The sequence below is a fragment of the Centroberyx gerrardi genome, chromosome 22, assembly GCF_048128805.1.
Source record: "Centroberyx gerrardi isolate f3 chromosome 22, fCenGer3.hap1.cur.20231027, whole genome shotgun sequence".
NCBI lineage: Eukaryota > Metazoa > Chordata > Actinopteri > Beryciformes > Berycidae > Centroberyx > Centroberyx gerrardi.
In genome coordinates this window covers 16,467,571-16,487,721 of record NC_136018.1, presented here as the reverse complement: position 1 = coordinate 16,487,721, position 20,151 = coordinate 16,467,571, and the positions used below count along the sequence as shown (strand labels likewise).

Below are 20,151 nucleotides of genomic sequence, written 5' to 3'. Positions count from 1 at the left end.
CTGTGTCTCTGTGCAGCCATGGCGGAGTTAGACCTGAGTCTGAGCGACGCGCTGACGGACAGCGTTCCCCAGCCGGGCCCGGAGAGCCTGGTGGAGCGGGACTTCGTGGCTCAGCTGGAGTCCGAGGCCTTCGACGACCAGATTGGGGAGACGGTGGGCAAGACGGACTTCATCCCCCTGCTGGACAAGGACGACACCAGAGCAGGTGAGAAGGACGTGTAGGGGAGTATGGTGGTAGTAATGTAGAAATTAGTCATCATGACTGTGTGTAATAAGGTGCAGTGGGGACTACATGGACTGTTTTCCTTTTGCTGGATAGACAGAAACAGAAATCCAACCCAGAAGCAAAGGGAAGGATTCTCACCATCGCTACTAATGTTAAGAAGCCCACTTTCTGTCCCCTCTCACTCAGATTTTCAACACTTATTTTGAATTTCAGTCAAACATATTGCATAATACAAGTGTTGTCATCGACATCTTCTGTTTCTGTTGTCAGACACTTGCGCAACCATAAAAAAGTAGCCAGGAGTTACTTTGCGTAGACTAGTCGAGACGTCAAAAAGACAAAACACTAGCTAACAAGCTAATGTTAGCATCCAGTAACATTTGGTGAGTCCAGTTGTGAAAATGTCAAAGAGTTGCTGTGAAACTTTCTGCACTATAGATATGACAAAAGTCCCCAAAAACAGTGTGAGAAAATATATACTTATAAATATACAGTATATGCTGTATATATACTTACTCACAACATGCGTCCAGCTTTTGTCAGCTGCAGTTAGCTAGTTAGCATTATAGCGATTTAAGGCGTTAGCATTATAGCGGTTTAAGGCGAGTGGATTTTAATTGTCATGCATTTGTTTCTCAAAAATAACAACAGAATATGTAACAGAGGACAACAAAAAGCTGTATTTATTGTCGGAATACAGGACAGGTTATGACAGCTTCAGTGGGGAGAGAAAGAAGACATGAATTTTAACACTGGCGTTAATGGGGAGTCTCCTTATATGGCTTCTGCCTTCTCCTGTCCGGTCATGTCCTCTACTTCTGTTCCTATATATATATAACAATGACACCAGGACAGGTGAGAATGGGATGGCAGATTTAGGGGAGCGTGTGTTATGGAGTCCCAGTGAAATAGAGAGAGGAGAGGATGAGAAAAAGCGAGGGATAAAGAGAGAAGGGAGAGACAGAGGTGGGCAGATGAAAAATAGTGAAAGAAGCAGGGAAAGCGGCGGAAAGAGAAATGGAGTAAGAGACAGGTCTTGTCCAAGATCAGCCAAGGTAATGAGCTTGACCTTTCTGGACTCCGTAATCCCATCAACAACTTCCTGCCTGCCTTTCCTTCTTTTCTCCTGGCTTGGCGGTGGATGAAAAAGTGAGGAAAGACAAACACAGACAGATAGAGAACATAATATGATTTTATTTTTTACTTGAATTACATGTTTAATGGGATCCTAACCTAAAATGAGAGAGTGAGTAAGTGTTTGTACTGTGTGTGTGTGTGTGTGTGTGTGTGTGTGTGTGTGTGTGTGTGTGTGTGTGCGCACGTGTGCAGGCATGTGTGCATGCCTGGGCCTGTGCTTGTGTGTGTGGAAGGACAAGACAACTACGATTATGCCTTAAAATAAAACGAAATAAAAATAAAAACGAAACTTTGTGAAAAACCCCAAAATACTATAACTTGAACTGAAACTAAATAAAAACTAAATTAAAACAAACATTTGTATTAGGAAAAAATAAAACTAAACTACAACTACCCAACCCACACCACAAACCAACTATAACTAAACTGAAAATTGAAATAAAAATTGAAAACTATAAATACAAACTAATGGAAAATCCCAAACTACAGTATCATAACCCTGGTTCTGACTGTAATACTTACATGCAGGCTTATTATTTCAGGGTCTCATTCAACTCCAACCCTTGGTTTGATATGATGGGATCATGCATGTTCCAATGAAATTATCCTTGGGATTAAAGAAACTCCATATGTTCTCTTGTGTAACCCATCCCCGAGTTAATTCCACTATTGATCGTGCTTTTCAGCAGCAGGTAATCTCAGTCAGTCCTGTGCCATAGGTTTCCCTGAAAGACATTACGTTTCCCACTGCGCCTCGGTGTCTGATTCCATCTACATAATGAATTCTGAATGGGATGAGAAGCTGTGTTATGCAACACGAACAGCAGCTGCCCATAACTGACTGATAACATCAGGCACCGCTGGTACACTGGCTGCCATTTTGGATCTGCCGGGGTGCCATTCAGCTGCAGGGGCGAGAGTAGCCTGAAGATTAGAAGAGTCGCGGTCACTGCTTTTGAATTTCCCAGCTGGCTGGTAAAATTTGGGGAGCTGTCTCCGCTCTGAGCAACTACTGTCAGAGTGCCTTTAAGCAAGGTACTTAGGTCCCACCTGCTCCAGTGGAGTTGCTCAGTGGCCAAGGTTTGGCTCCGAGGTCTAAGTGTATGTGTGTAACTCAGCCCTTGGCACTACACTCCCAGGCCATTCATGTAAATAAGAATGTGTCCTTGGTCAACTTGCCTGGTCAAATAAAGGTTAAAAACAAACAAACAACAAAAAAAAACCTCTGGTGTCTGTGGCTCCATAAGCCTGGCTGTGAACCCTTGGTGCCGTTTTGAATTTGGAGATGTGTCATCAGCTGTGGTTCACATAGTAAGCACATGTCATATCGCCTTACACTTGCCATTGTGCAGCAGGGACCACATGAAGGCGAAGAGAGCGAAGAAGGAGTCACATTTCCTCTGCTTTTATTTTGGGAAGCGACGTCAAGCCTGTATTGGTGGATTCTTGACATCCACTGTTAGAGCTGGGTATGAAACAAAAACAACCGCTGGTGCCATACCAATTGTGGGGGCTGATTCTGTTTTGAAAAACGGCATATACAGAATAATTTACTCTGCTTCTGAATGAAATATGCTCTCACTCAACAAAGGAAAGAATAAAAAAGGTGGTGTTTTTAGTATTGAATTTGTCGTATTGGAACCAGTAGTGTAGTTGTGTGACTTGTGTTGTGTGAGTATATCCGCTTCTTTTTCAATTAGAGGATGCTCAGCTATACATCTAATTTCCATTGAAATATATAGTAGTAGAGATGGATAGTAGAGTCACAGTATACACATCTTATACCTCAACCATATACCCACTGGCTCAGCCACTGTTACACTGATTGGAACCACTATAACAAAATCAGGATGTCTCCATCTTTATACATGTGGTATTTAGCTCAGAAACCTCCTCTATTAACTCCATGGTGCGATGCAATACGCAGGCTGCCATTTTGGATCTGCTGCTGCGTTCGGTCGCCGTGGTTCCCCAGCCTGGTACAGGACACTGGTTGTCACTCCAAATCTGTCAAAGTGTCACTCCAGTCGGCTCTCAGGCCCTGGGGACTGTGTTTAGTGGTGTGGCAGGCTTGGACCTCTTCAACTTTCAATTAGCATACTAATGAGGAAACTGCTCCTGTGTTGCTGAATGGGTAGAACGTGGCCCTAACACAGGTTAGGGGTTCAATTCCCACTGGGGCCAACCATACTAAAAATAAATGCACGCATGGTTCTCTAAGGCATTTTGGTTAAAAGCGTCCACCATATGGCATATGTTTTGTACACTCACATTCTCATTTGTTTATTCCTAGATTAGATGTAAAAACTTTTTTTTATTGAAAGATTTTCTAATTTTCTAATCAGGAAGAAATTGTTTGTCCTAGATTGATTGAACTAATGATCAGGGGCTCTTAGGTAGGTAGATAGATAGGTAGATGGATACAGAGATACACAGATAGGTAGTTAGAGATGTAGATGGATACATAAATAGATTCACAAATATAAATAAATAAACAGCTGAGCAAATCGCTGGATAAAGTGAAGTGACAGTAAATCGCGGGGTGACTCAGCTCTCAGGCCTTTTATCCGTTGCCCAGACACTTTGGCCAGACAGTCAGACTGTGTGTGGGCAGTCGTCAGTGACAGCCGGCTGCAGGACGGCCCGTGGGTGGCGTCGCTAGTGATCAACTGTGGCACAGTGTGTATTCGGACAAACGCTGACATGCTGACACGCCGAGCGCCAGCCAGCAGGGCGAGGCAGTCGGCAAGTTATTGTCCTCTGTCAGCAGGCGCAGTACACAGAGGAAGCAGTTTGTTTGTTTTTTTGGGGTTTTTTTTTGTTGTGTTTTTTTTTGTAGCCCTGATGCACAATTACGTGCTCCCGATGTGTTTGTGATGATGCCTGATGTGTCTGTGATGAGTGTCCTGCGTTCTTGTTTTTGATCCTTGGTGTTTGTGTCCTGGGTTGCTGTTTATCTGTGTGGACATGAATGAGTCATACTTTGTGTGTGTGTGTGTGTGTGTGTGTGTGTGTGTGTGTTTGTGTGTGTGTGTGTGTGTGTGTGCTAGTGTGCACGGGCATATGTGTGTCTGTGTGTGTGTGTTCATGTGTTGTTTATACATGCGTCTATGTACGCATGTACACTTGGTCTTGCGGCTTTGTGTGTGTGTGTGTGTGTACTGACTGCAGCAGATCCTTGGTCTTGCGGATTGTGCTTGTGTGCATGTCTGTGAATGTGTGTGTGTGTCTGTCTACAGCAGGATGTGTGGCTGTGTTCCTTTGTATCTTGTTTATGTGTTGCATGCCTACTTGTGTGTGTGTGTGTGTGTGTGTACTACTAGTGTGTATTGGCTAAATAAAGTGCAGTGATTCAGCAGTTGTTGGCTGATTGGAGTCACGCAATGCCGCCTCCTTCGGCATCCTGGAGCGACAGCACCCAATATCTGCCGTCCTGTCATGTCTGTTGCCCTCTGCCTGCCCCAGACTGACCCATACTGGCATATACTGGTATTAACTGGCACAACCGAGGGGGGGGGGGGGGGGGGGGGTTAAGCAAGGGGACAGCAGACAACGCTGAGGGCACGCACACATTCCTACAACAGCTCTAGCATGCTGCCCTTTAAATAGACTGAAAAGCCGGGGTCAGTGAATTCCATTTCATTTCAACCAAACAGTAATAGGCGCCGTCTGTCATATTTCCGCTGTATAAATCAATATAATACAGTTTGATTTTTCTATCCCGTCAAGCCATTAGCAGTTGGAAGGATAGTAATGTGTTTACTTGTTTTTTGTGCGTGTGTGTGTGTTCAGACGCGGGTGCTGCGTTGGAGAATGGAGAGCAGGAGGTTCAGGGGGTACAAAAGCCTGGTAAGAGATTTCCCACAATTCCCTCTGTCTCCGGTCGGTCTGGTCATCCTCATCCACCAATCATGGCCTTTCAGTCTTATTTTACTTCTTGTCTTTCTATCTTGTTTACTTCCTTCTTGTTCTTCACCTCAGTTCTCTTTTGTTCGGTGTGTGTGTGCATGTGTGTGTGTGTGTGTGTGTGTGTGTGTATATACCCTCAGTATTATTTTAGTCAACCATGGCGTTTCAGAGCAGGATGTGAGTTGCTCTTACTGCTCTCCAGCATCCTTTCAGCATCCTCCATGTACAAGACTGCTGCTCTTGAATAAAGCTCATTTCCTCTGAACTGTGCAGACTGGGGCTTTTAACTGAAGAGAGTGTGGCTAGGAAGTAATGATAAGTTTAGTCACACACACACTAGCCACATCCTTGCTGTGTGTGGTTGGTTTGCTTTAAACAGTGCAGCGAAAAGGACTGTCCCATGACAAAACTGCATGCTTTTCACCTTGCTTTCCTCTTACCGGAGTGAGCGAGGTGTATACAATATGAATGACAGCTGTTAGACTGATCAGTGTACTACCCACATGTTTTCACTCTACGAGGCAGAAATTAGAGACTCCTAAATGGATTCACTGACACTCTAAAGGTTTGAGATTCAATACTTCATTGCTATATCAACAAATGTTGCGTAGGATTTGCCTCACTTCAGCTCAAGATATAAACAGGCAGTGCATCAGTACAGGCATAATTTTCAGTTGTCAGATGCAGAATGGTGCTTTTGCATAATCACTGCATGAATATGAATGCTTGTTGACAACAGGAGATTGTTGCAATCCTATTGACTCCAGATAGCTTATTTTCTCAAGTTGTTTCCCAGATTACATCTATTGAAGTATTTTTAATAAATGGGATAACAACAAGCCCATTGAAACTCAATTGCCCATGTGTCCCTTGTAATTAAGCAGTTCTATTGTTGCCTACAATGTGAGTAGATTGTTGTAATGTTATCTCAGTGTTCTCATATTGGAGGTAATTAGTTGTGTGGAGATGCAGCTCTGTAGAGAGGAATATTAATTATGGCTAATGAACAAACCCTTCCTCTTCCCCTCTGGCTATCTGCTTATACTGAAATAGACTGAGAGGGGCACTCCTTTTGGTGTGTGTGTGTGTGTGTGTGTGTGTGTGTGTGTGTGTGTGTGTGCTCGTATGTGTGGTACATTTTGGAATAAGCTCTTTTAATTTTTTTTTCAAGTCTGGTGTCGTCTTCTTCCTCAGCCTTAACATACTTTTCAGTTTTTTACTTTTCATGTCTTCCCATTTCAAAGCTCCGAGACGCTGTGCATGTCATAGCAGAGAGAGGATTTTGCATGGGGGGGTGAATTAGTATGCGTAGTCTACTCCACTGACAACACGCAATTCCCACTACTACACACATCAACTCAGTACAACATGTTGTACATAATCATGTCCCACGGTTGGAGTCAATTCACCTTCAAGTTTTGTCAGAAAGTTAGAATACTACCAGCATTACTACAACAACAAGAACTGCTACTACTACTTCTCCTAATAACTTATATATCAACTAACCAAATGACAGGGGAGTGTGTGCATGTAGAGTGTGTATGTGTGAGAGAGAGAGATCAACTATAGGCCAGACAGATCTCAAGCAAAAGCATTGGCAAATTAGTAACTGAGCTAAAACTCAGCCGTCTAAAAAATAGAATAAAGGCGACATGTTTGACAGGTTTTTCATATTTTGAACTGTAATCAAGGTCCACTCCCTGTGTTGAAAGTGAATTGACCACAGCTGAAATACGTGCATGCTTGGCCTTGGCACGCCCATGTTGTGGTCTTTGACAGCGGAAGACTTTGGCCCGTAAACATGCTGGCATTGCCTTGGCAGCGTCCGCGCAGCATGGCACGACGCCAACAACGGACCAGTCGTAAAAAAAGATGGCAGCAGGGCTTGAAATCAACACTTGCTCTCGGCTAAACGCTGGTATATCAAGTCTGCGTCTGGTATGCCTGTCACTTCACACACAAAATATCAGGAATGCCTCCTCCACCCATAAAATAGAGTGACTAGGTGAGTCCATGTGGAAGCTTATTGATGTCATGAATAAATCCACCTCAGTCTCGAAGGGGAGGAGACAGGTTGCAGACTTGAAGCAATTGAGATAAGGATTGTGATCCTGAAATATTATAGAATCAGTGCTCTAACCACTTTGCCAAGTAACCAGCCTCTGTTCTGTTGGTCTGCTCTGTTCTAAAAAACACTGTGGCTGCTAATGAGTGACACTGGCGATTGGTGAAAGAGTTAGCTTCACGTCGTGGATGGAAGCCTCCTGTTTTTGTGTCATTATAAACTGGCAAGACTAATGTTGGCGTTCAGACACCGTGCACCATGGGAAGGATAATACTATCCACTCAGCAGGCTGCCATCTTTATGTATATGGTCCATTGAGATGAGTTGAAGCGATGGTGGGGATGGTTGTTGGCGACAGTGGGAGGAGTGTATGTTAATCAGCCGTCTGTGTTGGCATGTTCACTGCATGGCCGTCTGGCTGGCTGGCTGTTTGCATGACTGTTACCATGGTTACAGAACACAACGTGTGTGTGTGTGTGTGTGTGTGTGTGTGTGTGTGTGTGTGTGTGTGTGTGTATAAGAGAAAGAAAAATATATTAGAATTCAGATACAGAAGAAGTAGGCTATCTAACGTGATAATAGGTTATTGATACATACAAGAATAGTGCAGTTTTCAAAGCTTGGTGCAACTTCCAGTAACTGGGCACTAATACTCAGTAAAGTATCCTGTTGCAAGGATGTCATCTTTGTTTCAGGTTTGGTAAATCCCTGGATCTCTGAACCTCCTTTTATTCCCAATCTCTGTTCAACCTTCACACCAGGTATTTTATAGTATAGTAGTAATGAGTCCAGGAGCAGTGGAAGAGTACACTGTTACGTGTGATATAATCCTGTGTAGTGGAGTAGACCCACTGTAGAGCGGTTTGCAGCGGGTCTACTTTAGTAGACGGAGCATCTGGCCTTGTCTAGGTGCACTGGATCCATTCATCATTGTTATTCCACTAGACCCCAGGGAGAGGACGCAGGCGGTATAAGTAGAAACTGGGTCAGAGAATTGAGAACGTAAGCTGAATACTGACAGAACAAATGCAGATGTGTGTGTGTGTGTGTGTGTGTGTGTGTTCTGAGATGCTGCATGATACCTTTGACGCATGACGCCACTGCATGGTAGAGTATACAGTAATAGAATATCTTTTCAAATATTTGACCCATCCAAGGTGCGCTTGTTTTATCTTGCGGGACACTACACTGGACACTTTCCCTTCAAGACGAGACAAATCAAGCGCTTCTCATGTCGGTCAAGTATCTGAAATGTGTTCCAGTAGTTTTTTTGACCAGACTTTGACAGTTGGTAGATGTGTTGTAGTGGTTTTTGGAACAGCTATACTAACCTGCTCTCTTCCTCTTCCTCCCTTATCCCTTCCTCCCACCCTTTTTTTCCTTTCTGACCCCCCGAATAAACAACAATCTCCTCTCTATATGTGTTCTCCTTTCTTGCTCTCTCGTCGTGTCCACCATCATTTTTTCTCTCTTCTCTCTTTCCGAATACACCTTCTTTTGTTGATACTCTCAACTTATCTCCCTGCCATTCTCTTCTCTCTCTTTTTTACCTTTCCTCTTCTCTTGACACCACTCTCTCCTCTTCTCCTCTCCGTTCTTCTTCTCCTCCTCTCCTCCTTTCCCAATCCCCATGCTTCAGAGGACTAGAACCCGCCTCCTTGGCCATGCCGACTGTCAATCAGCTGTGCTTCCGCTTCTCCGCACCTCTTCCCTCTCCCTGTGCGACACACACACACGCACACACACACACACACGCACTATGAATCTGACCTCCCTCCATCTCCTATCCATGGCTCCCTTGATCCAGTGTGAAGGAGAAATTGTGAGGTTGAGGACAAGAGATCACACTACTTTCACTCATGACAGAACACACACACACACACATACTGTACACACACACACACACACACACTATGCCATGCCAATTATATAATATTTACGCAATATTTAAGCACACTTTAACAGACCAAAATGAATCAAAGTAAACACACACACATCTCGAACCATCTGTCTCTCTCTCTCTCTCTCTCTCTCTCCCTCTTTCTCACTCTCATACTGAAGCAGACAGTACAGCGTTCATAAGTTCGTGTCCTCAGACACACGCGTGTGCACACACGTACACACACATGCGCAGACACGGACACCATAAAACCGCCAGCTCTTGTCCCCCTGTCATTGCCAGCCCTGTCTGAATCCTTTCAAACTGAGTTGCCAACGCTGCAAGCCTGATCCTTCAACACCCAGCACGCGCGCACACACACATACACACACACACATATTCTGCTGCCCAGGACAATGTGTGTCTCTGTCCAAACTCCACCGGTGTTTTTAATGAAATGCTTTTCAACACTTCAACTCTTTTTGATCATCACTCGAACCTTGTCTGGCCTCTTTTTCTGTTCTGTTCCATTCTCCAGTCTATCACTAGTCAAACAGATAAAGAATCAATTATACTATACTGTAGAAAGTCAGATGTTCAGTAGACAATCATTGATGTAAAGAATGTAAAAGAGATGTCCCTCGAGATTATTTTCAGTTGTCTTTTATTCCATTTCGCTGCGGTAAATAAAGTTAATTTGTAGTTGTGTCTACTCCACAGATGTTTCTCAGCACCTCAACTTACCTCTGCATTTTGATTTTTTGTCTAAAATTCATCTTATTTACTTAATTAACAATGCTGTGTCTTTGTTGGTATATTGTATCTTTATGTATGTAATTAATTTAGTCAATCATTTCAGTTGACTTGTTGGCATCCCTCATTACAATCATAGTCGTGAGCTAATGCACTAACTTGCAAGAAGTACCCATTGGTTTCAATGGGCCTCATTCACAGAAAGTCTTGATCTTAAAGTGTACTTAGAAACGTTTCCACAAATACTCTGGCATTCATCTTTTTCTTTTTCTTGCCTGTTCTTTGTTCTTTCATTGAAAATCTACATGTGTTTGGAAGCATGCGTGAGGTCAGACACGCTAAAGAGGTTTCTACTTAGAGAGTTTTATTCTTTATTCAAAGTCACTTTAAGTAGTTACAGACTTATTTAGGCTTAAATAGGCCAGCGGGACGGTCCAGAGGGAGAAAGGTGACCGGGCCGGTATATCACAGCCATCCGTCAGCCCCCAAATGTGGTCAGTGGTATCATTAAGCTGGCACCATAATATATCAAATTACTATATTGTGCAAGAGGAGAGACTCAAATGAAAAAAGATTTCTCTGCTATTGCTGGCCTGCCAAATGCCATCGGACCAATAGACACTTAAAAATCATATTTCTTTTTTCGCACACTTCCAACAACAACACTTCTTTTTCAGATTGAAGTTTCTCTTCTTGCCTCTCTCTCGCCATGGTTTCTCCAACTTTCCATTAGTGCTTTGTATTATTTGCACACGACCCTTAAGTCAGCACGCCTTATATGGGGTCAACCTATATGCTAATCAACATCAACAGGTACGCACATCCACTCTACAAACAAGTGGCATTCATCATCAGATATGCCTCAGGGCAAGCACAAAATCAAGGGGTTGTGCATGTTTCATGAATCCCACATTAGTTTTTTTAGGCTCTTTTCTCAAGTACGAAAGTAATTCAAATTTAAGAAAAAAATTGTGAATGAGGCCCAATGAGTTTCTGTAGCATGCTAACAAAGCTAACAAGCTGTTTCTAGAGTTTCAGCTGACGAAGATTTTTATTTTTATTTCTATTTTTGCACAATGTGACAACTTATTGCACAAAGAAAAATAACTAAATTTAAAAAGGTCAAGGTATGATTTTAATATTTGTGCTGTGGTCTTTAACACAGTTCCCCCTGTCTCTGCATTTACACAAGCACAGAACTTCTGATTCGTAACTCTTTGTGGCACACATCTGATCTTCTCATAGCTGTATAAATAGAGAGAAAATAATTATGATATTGATCCCCATTGATCCCCATAAAGAAGTTCTCTTTTGTCTTGCCCCCCTCCACAGTGAGGTCAGAGGTCATGGGGCTTGAACCTGGGTCATCTATTTGAAAGATGATCTCTGTACCGCCCAACATATACCAATAGATACTATGCAGATTTTGATGTTTTTCTGTTTAGGCGCTTATAAAAGATCACATTTTTGCCACAACGGGTTAAAAATCAGTTTCTCTACTTCTTGTAAGTTCAGCCTCTTCTGTCTGTTTGTGTCGGATCTCAGCCCAAATTGTATTTTTCTTAGAGTGTCCTTTTTTTAGACTTACCTCTCTCTCTGTTTGTCCGCCTGCACCTTGTGCTAATAAACCCATATAACACACACTTACCTGGCTTTGGGTATCTCATTCTTTTTCTAACGAACCTGAACTAAAGCTCTTGTCTAATCTGTAACCGCTGCATTTTTCCCTCTTCTCGCTCTCTCCTATTTCTTCCCCTCGCAGCCTTTTATATTATGTGCTCTATTATTTCCTTTTTCAGAGGTTCTTATATGCTTTCTCGGTGGCTTCTAAAGGAACGAGACACTTAGTCATTCTGGCTGTAACCTTTGGAGGCGGTGGGTTTTTAGTACAGTGTAAAGCTTAGAGATTAGCGTGCGCTGCAGGGAGATGATTTTCTATTGCAGACAGAAGGCTTCTGAAAGATGTGTTTCTTTGGTTACAAAACATTACCCAAAATATTTCCCTTTCCTTTTTTTTTTGGAAAGAGAGCAGAGAGAAACCAGTAATCATTTTGCCTTCATGCTATGGCTTAAAACCACATAGAATAGAAAATAAAGGGAATTTTGCCTTTTTATAGTTTGCTGGCTATAGATGTTTTCTAGCTTTTAACCCAGAATCGTTGGCTGACAAATGTCGGATTCTTCTAAACCTTACAGGAGATACATTTAAGGAAGCGCTAAGTAGACGGAGTTAGCAGCAAGAGAGAAACTCATGTGCTTTTACCACAGTTTCCATACTGCATTGCATGAACCCCACCCAAACTGAAAAAACCTTCCAAACCTAGAAATCATAGTATTAAAATCTACCTCAACACTAGTAGATGAGTAGCTGTAAGATGAGTTGTTTTGCTCATGCGGTACCATCTATACTGTATCCTCTAGAGATCAACCTGACCTGTCCGATCTCCTCTGTCAGTGTGTGTGTGTGTGTGTGTGTGTGTGTAAGTGAGAGTCTATATGGGGCAGGCTGCCCTACTTACACTCAGAGAGTCGTAGTCTTGGAGCGGTAGAGTGAGAAAGACAGAGAGCTGTATTGAAAAAGTCCTCCTTTCTCAGCAGATGTGCGTTTTCAGGGGAGACGGGGGGACAGTGGAGGGATCGTCCTGTCCCGTTCAGAGAGTACACCACCCACACACACACACACACACACACACACACACACACACATCCCACCCCCCCCAGAGTCTCACCCCTGCCAGCTGTACCACTACATTACCCTGAAAGAGTGGAGGAGTTGAGGGGGAAAAAAGAGTCAAAAGATACAAGGCTAAATAGAGAAAGAGGTAGAAAGTGAAGGACTAGTGCACATCATGCAGAGGTAAATCTCCACACTAGTACATGATGTGCTTTCGCCCACATGAGGAGATACATCATCCTAAGACCTTGAACTCTAGCCAGGGCCGCATTATGCTTTATACATTATAAATCTACTTTATAAAGTACTGTACATTATGTGCTCAGGGAAGGAAAAGAGGAGAAAATGTTACAAAACTACCACTGCTTCAGAAGATCTGTTAATTCAGAGAGGTGTCGTTTTTTTGTTTAGTCATGTTTTAGGATCGTCAGCTGCTACATATAGTAGACAGGATCCTGCATAAACTTCATATCATCAATTTTGTCTTTTATTCACAATAATGACAGACTTGGGATCAAGCAAAATGATTGAAAATGTACTATAAAATATAAAAAAAACACAATCCCTGTCAGAAAATCAACCAATTTGCCTCAACCTTTGAAAAGACGCCCACTTTTCATGAGATGATGACACGTCGCCTTCTTTCTATTTGATTAAAACGCCATAACTTTCTTTTACACGAGCACATCACCATCTTTGTATTATTTGATGAACTCCCGCCGTCATCCTGTTATACTTGAAGAAGTGATTTGGTAGAAATGGTGGATAAATCTCCTCTAAATATTCATGATGGGACCTTAATCCCTGAGCTGGGAAAAAAGCATAATTCCTTCCTCACTGATGTCTTCTCTGTAGGCAGAAAGCTTTCATCTGTGCTGCTAACGTTTCTCCCATGTACAGGTGTGTGTGTGTGTATGTGTGTGTGACTACATGTGCATGTCTCCCTGTGTGTGCATACATGTGTGTTTGTGTCAGAATGTTTTTGTGTGTGTGTGTGTTTGACTGTGTAAGCGTGCATGCCTTCCTCTTTATTCTTAGGTGCATTAGTGTACAGTATACAGTATGTGTGTGCGCTTTTGTCAGAATATAGTGTGTGTATGTGAGTCAGTTTGTGTAAGGCGCTGATCCCCCTCTCTCTGGCGACTTCTTGAATCTTACACTGGAGCTTTAGGCCTCAAAAGTCAATGGCTTGCCGAGGTGAAACGCCACAGAGGGGAAACATATCAAACGGGACGACTAGCGATTCTGCATCTTAATTCTCTTCCCTGCACTTTGAAGTGTGCGCTTGTTATCTTCAGCTGTTGATTTGACAGTGAAGTGACTGGCCCAATCCATGCTGGTGGGGAACTAAATGCAGCCCCCCTGCTCGGCTCAGTCGCGTGATTTGAAATCCTGACAATGAAGAACGTTAGAAAGCGTGGCAGTTGAAAATGCAAATCGGAGAGGGGAAAGAAAAAAGAGGACGGTCGAAAATCCCTCACTGTAACTCAACTCCCTAATCTCGCCAACAAAAGCTAATAAACACTGACGTGAAGGAGGTCAAGAGAAAGTTAGAGGAGGATTAACATAGCCACGCAGGGTTTGCCTCAATCTTTTTTTTTTTTTTCCTCTCTCCAGACAGACCGACAGAGGGTTGTTTTCAGGCTAGGAAAAGGAGGTGTGGAGGATACAATGACATAAAGCCTTGGATACAAAGGAAGGAAAGGAGGATGCAGGGAGAAGAGAGTGTGTGTGAGATGTAAGGAGACCTGCAGGACCTATCAGCCACCCGCTTCACACATAAACACACACACACACGCCACAGCGGTGTTGTCACATCCCATGCACCTTGCTTCTCCACCGCCCGTCAATGCACATAACCGTCTCACACACCGTGTTAGCCCCCCTCACTTTAGCTCCTTGCCTTCACGCCCTCCGGCAGCCGCGTCTCCTTCTCTGTCCTGCACAGTGGCCCAACCTTCACTGCTTCGATTAGAGCACGGATCTGTAATCCAGGTGTAAACGCAAAAAGAAAACTCTGAAAACTCATTGGCTTAAAATTAGAGTTCATTTATTTTTGTTAGTTGCAATGAATCATGAGGAATTTGTCATGGTAAATCAACAGTGACGTTTGTTACTCACACTGACACATGATGGTACAGTACCTCACCTACAGTGCAAGAGAGAGTACTCAACATGCATGGAAGTAAGATAAACAAAGGTCTTTAAAGGCCTTTTTACATTTAAGACGGATATTCAGTATGAACACCATAGCACCATGTAGCACCATATGATCTTCACTGTTCTATATTTAGTGTGCCTTGTTTTGTTGGAGGACTTGTTAACCTGCCAGATGCTGTTGGAGTCCTTTGACTTTTTGTTGTGTTATGTTTTAATTACCTCTCTTATCTTCTATTCTCTTCTCTTCAAATCCCTTCATCAATTCTCTCCTCTTTTCTCCTCTACTCTCCTCCGCTCTCATTTTCTGTCTCCGTGTTGCAATGCGTTTCATATTCTATTTTCGCATATGTTATGTATAGAGACTGAGATATTCTGGGGAGGATATTAAACAAGACTGCGGAATACCATAAGAAGACTGACTCAAGTGTCCTCATTAAAAACCGTTAATAACATTATTTTTAGGACGTTTTCTCTGTATTAGATAGTGTCCAGTGGACAGTGGCAGGTAAGAGAGGAGAGAGCGGGAAATACTGGCTGATTCAAACTGATTCAAAGTACATGATTTCTGCCTTGGCCCCGGCTGAATGAACAGGACACTCTGTGGACTTCTGTCCTCACAAGTGAATAGGCATTGCGTTCTCTCTGTGAACCGTCGTCGTGTGCCTGTGTGCCTGTGTGCCTGTGGTCCTGCGGCGGCCCTGACCCAGCCAGTGTCTGCCCCGGCTGGAGGAGCTGAGTCTGAGGCAGAGGAGCAGGAGAGGCTGGGGTCAGTTGGAGGACAGCTGGAGGAGTTCGTTCAGCCTATCCTGCCAGCTCATCCCAGATTACACTGTTTTGGTAAACCAAACCGTAGGGAGCCATGCTGAATCTGGGATAGGAATAGATTGAAAAGCAGCCAGTTTTGGTATTAAGCTTACATGACGATAAGCTGTTATTGTAATGAATTGACAGCCTAGGGTCGATAATCTTCCTTTGGTAATTTTATATCAAAGGGAAAGAAGCTCTTTTTATTTGTTAAAAAAGCTGTGGTCAGTCTGAAATTTTAAATGGGGGCAAATTAATGAAGAGATGGTTGTCAACTAGACTTGATGGGTTATTGCTCTGAATCCTTAAGTTTGCTGTACAGTATCTTCATGTTTAGTGCCAGTGAAGAACCTGCTGTATGTGCTTTCTGTATACATGATATAAATTATGACCCGGCGTCTTATGGATCCAAACTAGGGCATGGCCTCATCTCCAGAGGGCCCCTGCCTGACAGAAGAGGTAATATATATTTTCACTAGCCGAGAAGGTTCAAGGAGGAGTCCAAGCATTTGTCATTAGGCTCCCAGGCAGAGAAAGTACAAGGTTAGAGCAGCGATGTTTAATGAGGTTTTTCATCACACCAGAGCTTACCCTAACACATTCAGGGATCTCCTGCCGATGAAGGTCTATTTTTGCCAATGAGCTACTAATGTGTCCCTTTGGTGAACCTTGTCTTTTTTTTTTTGCCTCTGGTCCTGTGGTGGCCCTGACCCAGCCAGTGTGGATTGTCTACAGTATAGCTCATGAGGAATGTATAAATTTGGGGCCCTCAAAGTCCAGTTTGGGCCAAAAGATTGTACAGTTCGGTTTAGTTCATCATGCCAAATTACCTGTGTTGCATGTCATAATATTTCACTATGTTTCCTGTCTCTCAGTTACCTTTTCAATATATATTCCAATGCATGTTCGGCATGATTCACACACTGACTGTTTTGTCATGAAGATATGGATGCATAGAGCCTCTTCTGTACGTGACACATGATTCTATTACCTCTAATATGCTGGAAGACAGTTTTTAATTCAATTATAATAGGGTGGGAGGTGAACGTTGCAATGGGGGCCTCTCTCTCTCTCTCTCACACACTCTCACACACACACACACACACACACACACACTCAGACAGAATCAGTCACTCGGACCAGAGACAGGCTTCCAGCTGGACTAGCCTGAAGATAGGAGGCCTTCTGCTGAACCATGACGAGATAAATATAGCACACACACACACACACACACACACACACACACAAACGCACACAGTGGATGTCCAAAACCACAGCAGCAGCAATAATAATCTGGGTCAGACAGTGCCGTACAGTGTACTAAAAGAGAGAGAGAGAGTGAGAGAGAGATGGAAAAAGTGATTGAGAGAGAGAGAAAAGGGAAAGACTGACAAAAAGATGGGGTGAGGGAGTGATGAAACTCCAGGCAATGGCATTTGATCCCCAAGTTGAGATCCATATGCTTCTTCTTTTCCTTCCTTTCTTTTCTTTTCCTTCTTCATCTTCTTCGTCTTCATCTTATTGCTCTTCTTCTTTGTTTATCTCTCCCCTCTTCCCCTTTCTGTGATGATTTACCGTACTGGATTAGACTGCCTAGTCATGTGTGTGTGTTTGTGTGCGTGTGCGTCCCTGACAAGCCCATTGTCTTGGCCTAGGCCTGGCACAGGGTCCCTCTAGCTGGTAGCCAACTGACTGAACAGTGGAAGATCACAGCAGCTCCTTCAACACTGTGTCAGTGTTTATCCTTTCATTTTGTTTTCATTTTGTAGTTGTGCTGTTAAGGGGCTGAACTTGGTTTGGCTCAACATCTGTCCCTATTTTGGCTGCAGATTATCAGGCTGCATTGCTACAGTAAAGCTATTCCTTTCATTGGAATTTTAACACTTCGTTATGTGAAAAAGTGTCTAATCTATCTGTTAAGTGTATTCATATTTTTAGTTGACATTTTATATAAAATAGGGGAAAACATTTTCTATAGCAGCTACAGAAGCAGGAGACAGACAAGACTACATGACTTAGTTTGGATACATACTGTTGCAGATATGTACAGAGCATTTCCCACAAACTGTCCAAGTTACACACACACACACACACACACACACACACACTACCTGCCTGCATCTCTCTGAGGTATACTTAGTGAACTAAGGTCAGTTAGCAAAGCTAGATTCAGTGTAATCAGCACATATGTGCAGGCTTCCTGCTTCTTCAGTCTATTTGTAGATCAGCAGCTCTCACATCTACATCTGCAGACTCAGGTGTTTCACATTTGTTTAACAGTCAACAGTATTAGCAGGGCTAAGGCCAGAATACATTTACTTTAAACAACACAAAAAGCAAATACAGGCTGCCTGTGATGGAGTATTCATTCTCAAATATTTCTTAACAAGATGGATATTGCTACCATCTCGTGCTAAAAGTAAGATGAATTTAAATGATTAAGTGAAGGGAAGTAGGGTCATCAGTGTAAAATGTAAAAATGGAGCTTCCTTGTGCATTTAAAAGCTAAGTCATTGCGCCTAGAAAATCCGATAGCAAGGTGACCCAGATCCAACTTTTGTGCTCACAGACTTGTCATTTATTGCATCCTGGTGCGATCAGATGATAAAAGTCTCATTGAAACAAGTGTAACCGTAGCCTGAGTTGTACTTCAGACGGCGGGGAGGTTGGAAGCTGTTATGATAATTTCAGTTTGATTGGCAGCGCTCCTCCACTGACCCCCTGCACCACCTCCTCAGCTGATCCTCATTCTGCTGCTTGTCCTCAATACTCCTCCAGCCCAGGCAAACCCTCACAGGGCTCCAGTGCCACTTCCACAACTTGTCGTTGCATGAGTAGGATTAGGAGAGACTGTGTGTGTGTGTGTGTGTACGTTCAGTCCAAGCTAAATTTATCCATTTATCCTGTCAGGTCAGCCAAGTATTCACCAACTGTGGGGTCTGCTTGTCTGTCTGTCTGTCTGCCATCTCTCTGTCACTGGTCTGTATGTGTGTGTGTGTGTGTGTGTGTGTGTGTGTGTGTGCTCCTCTGTCTGGACATGAGTGAGCACTCTTCAGTGTGTTGTTGTGTGTGCATCAGTATGAGTGTGTGTCTATGTGTGTGCATGCTTCTGCACTGCATGATGGCTTATGTGGGTGCATGCGCATATGTGTGTGTCCACATTAGTGCATCTATGCCCGAGTAGCTCTGTCTGTCTGTCTGTGTGTGTGTGTGTGTGTGTGTGTGTGTGTCCTCAGATGCCTCTGAGACAGTACAGTTCATCTGTCAGACGGATAGCTGCTCCAGTCTGTGTCTCTCCATACTTTGTCCTCACACTGAGTTCAACGACCCTCCAGCGGCTGCTCTTACATAATTTGGCCAAATTCACACAGAGAAACACAAGATCAGATTGTTTTTCACAACAACACTTCCCTCTTAATATAAAACATAGCTGTACTTTTTAGGTAAATCTTTTTGTTTACCTGCTTTCTACCTCACTCTTACTTTTAGGGATAGACATATTCTAGTGGAGTTATTTAAGGTGATAGCCTACATGATGCTGGATCTGGATTTTTTTAGATGGTTCTTTTTCATACCTTGGTCTGTATTAAATACAGTAACTTATATTAAAGTGGATTATTCTATATATTTTGAAGAGATTTAGCTGCAGTTGGGAAGTCCCTCAACCAATTGCAGAACACTTTTTCTACTGCAAATCTCTCTTGGAACCAGGCAACAGATGGACAGCAGAAAGTTTACAACAAGCAAAACAGCCTTGAAATTAATATTACTATAAGGTTATAATCAGTGAATGGAAGACACATCAAGTAAAGTGATATTTCTCTTCGGTAGAACGCAACTTAACATGCACACCTTCATACAAGTTCAGGAGCAGCCGACCACTAACATTAGCTCCCCCAGGGGAAGTAAGAGCCTGGAGACAAACTGAAATAATATTGCCTGGTTCTTCAGCCTTCTTCATATACAGTATACATCAGAGGTCTAACTTAGACTAGGGAGTGAGTAGTGCTGAATATAGTTCCCCAGTATGGTGGTTGACTATTCAAGAACTCCTATAGAGATATGTGCGCTAAAGTGAAAATGTTCTACCAAAGTTACATATTGTAGTAAAAGCCTATGAGTGTTTACTTATTGGCTGGTCTGTATGGAGACAGACCAGCCAATGTCAAAGGTCACGTAGTCATGATGACTGATGACACTGTAATCAGGCGCCTGCTGGGCACTGAGTCACCTACTAGGAACAATTCATGTTCCAGAAAAATATACACACACACACACACACAAACACTGGGTGTGTCTCAGTCATTCTTACTCCCTCTTCTAGTGCAAGCTGAACAGTTAACCACAGGCTTCATTAAACACAGTGTAGTGTGTAGATTTGACCTAAACTCCAGTATGAAAATAACCTGCTTGGACCGAACTAAAGCCCCAAATTCACAAGTACCCAATCACAAATAAGAGTACAGCAACCCAACCTAAAATTCAACCTGTTGGGTCCATTCATGTCCGCTCTGGTCTGATTCGATTCAGGTATAAATGTCAAA

General features: G+C 43.0%; 1 protein-coding gene across 3 annotated transcripts in view; it reads left to right on the top strand.

The window, feature by feature from the left end:
• Positions 1-20,151, top strand: part of LOC139919258 (uncharacterized) — a 110,976-nt gene that overhangs the window by 27,925 nt on the left and 62,900 nt on the right. For 2 of the 3 annotated variants that reach the window (XM_078291273.1, XM_071908941.2), the window contains exons 2-3: positions 17-205; positions 5,156-5,212. In XM_078291273.1, coding sequence (XP_078147399.1) covers positions 19-205; positions 5,156-5,212 — 244 coding nt within the window. In that variant the 5' untranslated portion in view covers positions 17-18. The remainder of the gene's footprint in view (positions 1-16; positions 206-5,155; positions 5,213-20,151) is intronic. The other variant, XM_078291274.1, reaches the window with a different exon arrangement.